The sequence below is a fragment of the Trachymyrmex septentrionalis genome, unplaced genomic scaffold, assembly GCF_001594115.1.
Source record: "Trachymyrmex septentrionalis isolate Tsep2-gDNA-1 unplaced genomic scaffold, Tsep1.0 scaffold153, whole genome shotgun sequence".
NCBI classification, from domain to species: domain Eukaryota; kingdom Metazoa; phylum Arthropoda; class Insecta; order Hymenoptera; family Formicidae; genus Trachymyrmex; species Trachymyrmex septentrionalis.
The window spans coordinates 78,923-89,870 of NW_017304684.1; the positions used below are offsets into that span (position 1 = coordinate 78,923).

At 31.0% G+C, this 10,948-nt stretch overlaps 1 protein-coding gene across 1 annotated transcript in view; it reads left to right on the forward strand.

The window, feature by feature from the left end:
- Positions 1-1,169, forward strand: part of LOC108745859 (calcium-binding mitochondrial carrier protein Aralar1) — a 57,830-nt gene extending 56,661 nt beyond the window's left edge. Inside the window, exon 16 of the mRNA XM_018482255.1 lies at positions 539-1,169. Within this exon, the coding sequence (XP_018337757.1) occupies positions 539-710 (172 nt within the window). The 3' untranslated portion in view covers positions 711-1,169. The remainder of the gene's footprint in view (positions 1-538) is intronic.
- The last annotated feature ends 9,779 nt before the right edge of the window (positions 1,170-10,948 follow it).

Below are 10,948 nucleotides of genomic sequence, written 5' to 3' on the forward strand. Positions count from 1 at the left end.
TTATACTTATGATGTAAAATAAATCACTTCAGAAATTAAAAATTGAAGATATCTGGAGATGATATTTTATATTCTATGTATTACTCGGTCCCAAAGATGACTGAAAATGTCAACTCGAACAACATATGCGCTCCAATAGACAATATATGTTAAGTAACTAGCTTAAATTTATCACATAAGTATTATTCCGCACTGTTTCGTTATCGAGCTGACATTCTCAATCATCCTTGATGGTGTGTCTCATTAGTGTTGATATAAATATCAAATTATTAACAAACTCAAAAATCTTAAAAATAAAAATAAATAATAAATTCAAGGCTAGAGATAATAAATTAAGGCCAATAAAGGTGCCAGAGATTAAATTTAAATCCCAAAGATTAATTTATATAATGTGTATTTATATAATGTGTAATTTACATAATATATTGATATAAACTTTTTTAATTGCAAAATCTATATTGTATTATAAAATATCTATTTTAATTGATGAAATGTGTTTAATTGATTGAAATGTGTAATCATATTTATGTTATTTTAGTCGACCTACTGGCTCGGAACAAAAGGTGCCTACTATGGGAGTAGCAGATGAAATTCGATCAACGAATCCTGATCATATAGGTGGCTACCAAGTAGCTCTGCCTATTTTTACTGGTATAGAAACCAAGTTCGGTCTTTGCTTACCCAGATTTCAAGCTGTTACCGGAAAGTAACAGTATTATTAGCAAATGTATGCAAAGAAAACAAGCTTGTAGCAATCCCTGCCATAAATAATCTATGATTATTACGCACTGATTGCTTCACTGACATTGAAGCAAAAGTGATGTGCGTATGAGCTTCTCAAATTACAAATTATACGAATCTGCATTTCATCTCAACAATCATTGGCCATTTTGGTATCATGCAGATCACGTAAAATCAACATAAGAAAGAACGGATCGTCGATTGATATTAACTCGATGCATACAACATACATACATAATCGTAAAGTGTAATTATGGATTGATCAAAGAAAAGTACAAAATCCATTGTTGCGGAATGCCCAAGAACGCTCGTAATAGCTGAATTGATGCAATCAATGGACACAGGAACAAAACTGATGGCAATGAAACTATTTATTTTGATACTATATAGATATGTTATATCAAATTAATGCCATCTATATATAATAACTTTACAATGCGAGAAAAAAGGGAAAATGTGTGTGTGTATGTGTGTGTATATAACATTTATCGACGATTTGTTATTGCTAACTTGAAACGTTTCTGCCGATACACGTATAATAATTAATTGAATGTGTGTGAATGATTAACGCCAACGAATATGAGTGTGATGTTTTAGTAAGGATTATAATCCGCAATGGTCCCGACATGTACCATGTATATTTATAAAGTTTATAGTAACAAATTAGGCCTCTGTAATTACATTTATTATTTATCTAAATATCTAGTTATATAATTTTTAATTGGTAAATAAAAAGCCAATAAATCTGTTTTTATCATTTGCTTATATAATTGTAAAGTAAATGTCGACAAATAATGTTTATATTCCTATTAGCGAATCACGAAAATGAAAAAAAATTATATAATTTATTATTATATAATTTAATGCAACAATATTACTATTAGGTTGTTCGGAAAGTAATTTCGTTTTTTCTTATGAAAATGAAAGACGATTTTCAATCAGACGTGTTTCAAATGATCATGAACGGTCGAATTCGAAATTTAATCTCTCAGCGATCTCACGAGTTGTTATTCGCCGGTTTGCATCAATTAATGCCTTTATTGTGTCTTCATCAGCTTCAACTGGCCTTCCAGAACGTGGTGCATCTTCAACATCAAAATTATTATTATTATTATTAGGCGTTAGGAACTCGAAAGCTCATTGCCGCAAATACCAAATCCCGCCACTGTTCCCGTCCCTGAGCCAGATCCCTCCATTTGTGACCCTCGTACCCCATTTCGTTAAGGTCCATTCTAATATTTTCTTCCCATCTACGTCTTGGTCTACCCAATGGTCTTTTCCCATCCGGTTTACCAATTAGTACTTTATATGCAATTCGATTCTCATCCATACGCGCCGCGTGACCTGCCCATCTTAATCGACGCGATTTTATGACATTAATAATATTCAACATCAAAATTGCCGGATCGAAATTTTGCAAACCAGTTTTGGCACTGGCGTTCTGTCAATACATCTTCTCCATACACATCGGATAATTTTTTCGTGCTTGAACAGCATTTTTATCTTTTCGATAGTAAAAAAGTAAAATATGCCGAAAATGCTGCTTTTCACTTTCCATATTTGATAGAACACCAACCAAAAACTACTGCGTAGAATCAATCGAACTTTTTTCACAAGCAAGCCTTGCTATATCAGCTGTCAAAATATATAATGATTATGCGGCTTAAGTGTGAAGTTGGCTGTGAAAAAATACAATAAGTCCTCTGTTGGGAAAAAACGAAATTACTTTCCGAACAACCTAATAATGTTATTACTTGACTATTATAACAGGATATATATGAATTTGTACCTTATTAAATTAAATAAATAATTCTCTTATTGCAGTAATCTCAGATAGCCAAATGAGTCCAAGATACCGTCATGTTGTTACAGTAGATGTCGACAAACTAAGGACAAGGTGCTTCTTCTGCATACATAAAATGTTGTTGCCCTCACATGAATTCTAAATTTGATGATATCAAGTTGATAGCATGGTTGATGACGTGTAAATATACGTGCCATCAATTAGCCATTATATTGTCGGCACAATACTATATATGCAATGCAAGCTCATTGCGTGCCGTTTTACTGTCAATATGAGGTGTATAAAAATTAATTCTCAACGTTTGCTCTTGAAATTTCATAAACTGCCCAGTAAGCAATTTGCTATTAATTTGGTGCCAATTTGGTATCAAACTCGCGCAAAGCTTAGTAGCAAATCTAGTGCCACCTGTGTCAGCAGCAAGCTTGTATTTTGCATACAAAGCTTATGTTACAAAACTAGGCAGCAAATTGGCACCAAATTGTCAGCAAGCTTTGCGTAGCACTGTTTGAGGATAAATTGACACCAAATTAACAGCAAATTTTGCGTTATTTAACGATAAATTTACGGCAAGATTTGAAATTTTGTCCTTTAAATAGTTGACCTTTACAAAAAAATACTGGCAGTGTTAAATTGATCAATGATTAATTACTTAATTTAAGTATTAAAAATACAGTCGTTAGTGCTTTCAATACTAATAAAATTATTAATCACAGGCAATTTAATAATAACGGTATTATATTTCTGTAATAAATACCATATTTAATCGATACTGTTATACATTACCAATAATGATTTTTTTTTCTTATTTAATCGATAGGTAAAATAAAAATTTTAAAAAATTATGCTTTCATCTTGGAGCCCTTGTGGCTCACTTAAAAAATTATTTCATTACAACACAACTGAAAAATTTCTCAATGTTCTTTTATCCTATCTGTGTGTCTCCCTGATAACGGTGCTGCTAGCAATCCTTTTGATAGTAAGGTTTTACAAGATCTATTTTCAGCAAATTTGGCTATCTAGGTGATGTTTACTTACTCTTGTGTTGTTAACTTAGTTTGCACGTAACATTCTGATGTCGGCAAATTGACAGCAACTTTACAATAACTCGTGTAATACATTAGTTTGTCTAATATGCTAAATCACGCTTGGTTATCTGAGATGTGTACGTGTACTATTTTAGTCAATTGAAACATAAGCAAAATTTTTATATTTTATACTAACGTAAAAATTCTAACTAAATTTGACATTACTGCAATTGCGATTCTGTTTAAAACAAATTTATTGGCATTTAAACCAATTTAAACATCTTTACAATTTACATGAAAGAATAGAGGAGAATGTTAAGGCACATAATTTCCGGCAATTTTTCGATAATCACAAGTAATGGAGTAAATATCGACAATAGGAGAAAACCAGCTCCAATTGACATATATTGTCAAGATCAAAAGGCCCTAAGTGACCTCTCTTAAATTTTAATCGTTGCTCATCCTCCGTTCAAAAGTTATTAACGAAAGAAGTTTGAAAAATAATGTCTCTTCTATCAAACAGAAATTTTCTGCTTTAAAGTATATTTTACGACTTTCCCCGCGAAGCGACTCTCACTCACTTTCCCCTTTCCCCCTGCTCGGGGTACACGATTTTCACACGAAGCAACTCCCACCTCACCTTTCTCCCTGCTTAGAGGCGCACGATTTCCACACGAAGCCACTTTTGAAGTCTTGTTGGACACTCAGGGTTACTTCGAAATTCGCTTCACGTGGACGTGTGCGCTCCTAAGCAGGGGGGGAGGTGAAGTGAGAGTTGCTTTACGTGGAAGTCATGTGCTCCCAAGCAAGGGAAAAGGTGAGTCGCTTCTCGTGAAAAGTCATTACGTAAGTAAGTAAGGGTATAGAATAGGTTTTATGGCTTCTGACTATTCAGCCAAGAATTCTGCGTTGACAGTGGCGACACAGAATCAGACGGCGGTCTGGTGAAACCGGTAGCCACACACTTAAGCACGAGCCCATGTCCGTGTGTTCGCCTGCGACGCGCCGAGAGTGAATGAGACAGCGAGCTCCTTCTCACACTAGTCAACTTGTTTCAAGCGACCGAAAATGCTTTCTCGGCAATCTCGGCCGCTCAGCGGCTCTAGACATCAATAGACTCAAGAGGTGGGAGGCAATCTAAATAACAGATAAGTTTTAATAAATTGTAGTAATAGTGTACCTCTCCCATTAATCAAGAATAGTACAAATCATGTTAGACCGCAACAATTTACGAGACATTTAATTATTTACGATTTTTTATGCGCGTTATACAGTGTACCCCTCCTTCATAAATTCGAGTAGCAAGAATAATTCAGTAGAAGTAAAATTTTATCGGAAAAATATTATGAACTAGTATTTCTCTTCACGAAAGGCCATCAGAAAAAAAATGCGTATGTTTAAGACTCAAGATTTGTGAAGAAAATATGCGAAAAAAATTGAATAGTTGTAAAAAACACATTTTCCGCTTATAAAACGGAAAGATATTGATTGTATGGAAAAAAGTTCGGTATAAAAAATGTAGGTATTCGAAATACCTACAAAATGAGACGTGGAACATTAAAATCGATGTATTAGATTGGTAAAAAAAAAATAAAAAACACTGAAAAAGGCCTTTTTTTACTCGCTCTCTATTCATTGAGATTTGATGATATCAAGTTGATAGCATGGTTGATGACGTGTAAATATACGTGCCATCAATTAGCCATTATATTGTCGGCACAATACTATATATGCAATACAAGCTCATTGCGTGCCGTTATTTTACTGTCAATATGAGGTGTTATTAATTCTCAACGTTTGCTCTTGAAATTTCATAATTTAAACGCAAAGCTTTGAAATTCTCGTAAAATATTAGTGTAACTGTTGAAGATATATTGTAATATAACTTTCGCAAATATAAAAGTAAATTAGTGTTATACGAAAAAAATACTTTTCAACTATATTCAACAGTTACACTAACATTTGGCAAATTATTTATTAATAATTTGTTTACATATGTCATATTTACATCTGCAATTAAATTCACAAAAACAATTTTGTACTGATAATTCCGTACATTTAATTGCCCAATTGGACACTTTTTTACAGCATATTAAATAAAGAAACATAGTTAATGTGACTTAAATTTATTAATCAGACACTTTATACTCAAACGTAATTTTTTAGTAATAAATCGAAAAAATAAAAATTCAAGAAACAAAAAACTAAAAGTTTCATGATTACAATTATTTTGCGAAACATTTGGTAAAGCTATTTGTTTATATCTCGTCGAGCTCCAGATTTTTAAAAAATCGTGTTTCCATGTCAATTTATTGCTGAGAAAATGTAAATTTAGCAAATTTTAACGCATGAAATCAAATATGTCGCGAATCGCCGAGTGGCCCGATCTTCCCTACACGACTGCACGCTTCCCTCACTCCACCGATACACTGCCTTGCTCGCGTTTTTCAACTTTCCAATGATTTTAAACAAACTTTTTCAGCAGCAAAAAATTCGAGAATTTTTTAACAGCAACTTCAATTCTTCCTTGACAAATTGGTGCCAGACGGAACTCTTAATCTTAAAAAATAGATCGATAGTGATTCTTTGAAAAAAAATTGTTATCTCGGCTCCTAATAATCGGAGGGTAATTTTTTTTTTAAATTCGTAGAAAAATGTTAGATGTCGAATGCTTCACACGGCTATTTGATATGATGCATATTAACAGAATTATCTTATTTTTTATATAGAAAAAGATACCCACTTTTTAAAGTCGTTTTATAATAGTTTAACTGCAAAAAATCGTTTTGTTATGAAGTGTACGTGATAGTGCAACTCTTGAAGAAGAAAAATCACCCCTGTAAACTGCTGTGCGACTGCTCAAAAATGAAGAAATTAAGTTTTCCGCAGACAGATTTTTAGTGAACAAATGGCTTTTTGTAAAAATTAATGAACATTTTAGGCTTGTTCAGGGTTAGATTTGTTCGTCATTACGATGGCTACATTTTATGAGAATGTCAAAACTTTGCATTTAAATCTCAATGAACAGAGAGCGAGACCTTTTTCAGTTTTTTTTTATATTTTTTTTTACTAAACTAATAAATCGATTTTAATGTTCCACGTTTCATTTTGTAGGTATTTCGAATACCTATATTTTTTATACGGTTTTTTCCATACAACTTTTTTCCATACAATCAATATCTTTCGTTTTATAAGTAAAAAACGTGCTTTTTGCAATTATTCGATTTTTTTCGCATATTTTCTTCACAAGTGTCGAGTCTCATACATACGCATTTCTTTTTTGATGGCCTTTCGAGACTTTCGTGAAAAGAAATGCTGGTTTATAATTTTTCTTCGGTAAAATTTTACTTCTACTGAACTATTCTTACTACTCAAGTTTATGAAGAAGGAATATACTATATAACGCGCATGAAAAATCATAAACAATTAAATATCTCGTAAATTGTTGGGTTCTAACATGATTTATACTACTTTTGATTAATGGGAGGGGTACGATTTATTAAAACTTTATATGTTATTTAGAATGTCCTCCCGTCCCTTATTGATGGCTAAGGCCGCCGAGCGGCTGAGATTGCCGAGAAAGCATTTTCGGTTGCTTGAAACAAGCGACTAGTATGAGAAAGAGCTCGCTGTCTCGTTCATTCTTGACGCGCCGTAGACAAGCACACGGGTGTGGGCTCGTGCTTGTATGTGTGTTATAGCGCGGCACCATGATAAATGGCCGAACTTATAAGCGTGATAAAGTGACGTTTTGACGATGAAATTTATGTTGCATGCCATCTCGTTATTGTAAAAATGCTTGCTTAATTGTGAAAATGTGACTCGTCTCGTACTTTAAAAAATTAAATTATCGATGAAAACTGAAATTATCTTGGAATTATATGTATTGTAAAAGCGTATATTTTATTCATTTCAACAGCTGTCGGACCGTGTGTTTCTGCCCGAATATATAGGCTCACTTGACATGCCTTTTACGACCATTTATTGACTGTCAAGGGAGGAATGGATAGTTTTCATCGATTTTTAAAAGTGTTTTAAAGCGATCTTGTCATCGTTTCATTCAAATTATCTTTATTTAAAAATGGAATACAACATAAATTAACGTATCATTTATCCTTTCTAATGTCACGATTCCAACATGGCCACCGCGACTAGTCAGGAGCCTTAATGTTATATATAGCAGAAATAAAACGTTATTTTCCAAACTTTTTTATTAATAATTTCTTAATAAATAATAAGCGACAGCTAAAACTTATTGGAGATCATTTGGTGTCATAACCTTGACAACATATGTCAAGATCAAGGTCATCAGAGCTAGGTCCCTTATTGTCCATATTTACCAGTAATGGCGTTAAAACTATTCATTGAAATGAGTGTTCTTCTATATTTATTATTGTTTCGTATTGCAAAAAATATGTATAGAACTGACGGTAAAAAAAACTTTGAGAGGACTTTGATCTGTAAAATGGGACAATATAAAATTTGTTAATGCATGGGCTTCTGTTATGTATTATACCTATATTGTCTACACTGCAAAAGTACGAGTATATCGGGAATATGAGCTAATGAAGATAATTGTTTACAATGACAAATATATCAAATAAACTTTTTTTAAAATGTTTAAAGTTTGCAATAATCTTTTAACAAGAAATTTCCTAAGTGTTAATCTTGCATTGATTCGATGAAAATTTTATTTAAAACAATATAAAATTAAAAAGGCTATAAGCCACGCTAGATGTTCGTTACTAAATTATTTTTCGAATATAAATCATAAGTTGTTTATAATTTAAATTTAGAGTATAACTAAAAAAATAATCTCTTAAGAAAAGATAAAAAAGTACGTCAAGTATACGTACTGTTCAGAAAATGATTATACAGAGTGGGCCAAAAGTCTGATACATCCAAATATCTCATAAACGATGTATTTTAGAAAAAAATGTTTCTTACAAAAGTTGTAAGACTTAAAAAAACGCATTCAACGATAGTAATTATTTAACCTAGGATGGCGTTGTCAAGGTCATGTCAAGGTCAACATAAATTTTTTAAATAGAATCCTCCCTTTTTTATTACATATTCTTATAACTTATCTCGAGAGCTTTCCAAAACACTATAATTAAGTCATTCATTTTCATTAAGTATTTCGCGCATTATAAGCCTTGAAAGTTACAGTATCGCCGTCATTAGCATTACGCAAGATGTCCAACCGATGGCTAAAACTTCTTGAATGTTATTCAGGATCCTGAATAACATTTGTTAAGATCAAGATTACTGGAGATTGTTTCTCTTATTTTTATTTTTGCACTGAAAATTCATTTTTATGTAAAAATGAAAATAAAAGAAACAATCTGCAGGTAATTACGGTATTACAAATCAAACTAACCAAGACTCCTTATAAATCAAAGAACTGGAAAGGATACGGATAGTAGAAGTCAAGCGCAGAAGACGTCGCGCAAATAATATATCTATGAAGTGTGAAACTTCTTTATTCACTAAAATGCGCTTACATGTTTCGGCTCACTTTTGAGTCCTCCTCAGAGGCAACAAATTAACATAACTGTGAATAAAAATTATCCTATCATGGTGAGCTCTCCTTGAGAATTTAAACACTAAAAAGAGTGAAAGAAAAAGACAAAAGAAAAATGAACGAAAAAAAATAATGGAAATATTGAAATAAAAAATATGAAAAACTAATTTATCAAAAACCTTAAGATTATAATTAATGATCTCGAAAATAAGTTTTTAGATCAAATAACTACTATCGTTGAATACGTCTTTTTAAGCCTTACAACTTTTGTAAGAAATATTTTTTTTCTAAAATACATTGTTTATGAGATATTTGAGTGTATCCAGATTTTTGGCCCACCCTCTATATAAAAAGGTAGGATTAATTTGTAGCTGCTAGTAAAATCAGTAAAATAAAATACAAATATAAAATTACTTATTCTAAAAACAGGAAAGAGTAAGGCGTCAAATATAGTAGATGCGCTGCCCGAACAAAAACCCGTTATACTATGAAAAGAATTTAAATGATTTGTAACTTTTTTATAAAAAAAAAGAAAGAATAAGTCATCAAATATAGACGTGCTGCCTGAACAAAGAATCGTTGTACAGTAAAAAAAAATGTAAAAGTTCAAATAAATTAAAATAGTTATTACATGAAATTCTATAGTTATTATTTTAAAACTTTTATACAAAAAATATACGCTAGCTGTATAATAAAAAACGTATTAATATAAAATATATATATAAGCGATTAATTTATTAATTAAAAATTAGAAATTTACATATATAACGTTTATTGTACATATTTACGTAGTTTTTTTGTGTTTCTTTTAAATTTCTATTAAATGAAGTAGAATTCATGATATATTTTTACTGTATAATTTTTTTTTAACTCAGTTAAATTAAAACGAAAAATTTCTTATTCATAATTCTGAATAAAATAGCATTCATGATGCATTTTTAAATGAAACAATGGTTTTTCTACTCGCAATTTTGAATAGTATTTATAGTCCATTTTTAAAAAATGGGCCATCAAAAAAATCTTTTTATTATTTAATTAGATTAAAAACCTGCATTTCTATTCAAAATTTTGAATTTAGCAATATTCATAATGCATAGAAATGGCTGATATTATTTTCAGATTCAACTGTATTGAAAAACTATGTTTTCTATTCAGAATTTTAAATTAAGCAGTATTCACGATGCACACAAAATACTAATATTATTTTTAGATTGAAAACATAGAAATATACTACATGCCATTCCTATAAATGAATAAAAATACATTCAAGATTGAAAAGGAATAAATGTTTGTTTCATGTAATTCCTATAAATGAATAAAAATGCATTCAGGATTGAAAGGGATTCATTTTAACATTCATGAATTCGTATTTCTGAAAATCTGGATCCATTTTAATCCATTTCAATCCATTCTCGTTTGCTGGGCCCAGTAAACGAGAATGGATTAAAATAGATTAAAATTTTTTGAATGCGTACTTTAAATCCATGAAAATGGATTGAAATGGATTGATTGGATTGAAATGCATTGAAATGGATTGGATCCGAGCTGATACTAATTTAATATTCGAAAAAAAAAACATTTATATTTAAGGTTTATAAATTTTTTATTTCTAAGACATTTATAATAATTATACCTGAAATTAACTATTTTAAATTGATATTAAAAAACGCACTTTAGTGGGATTTGAACTTAGGATCTATGGATTATGAATTTTCTGCGTTACCTGCTACACTACTTCTTCAATTAATAAGAATGTTATTTATTGTGTACTTTAATTATAACCAGCTAATCTAGCGCACGAAATTACATGGATACAATAAAAATATCATCATGTAACAGATATAATAAAATGTA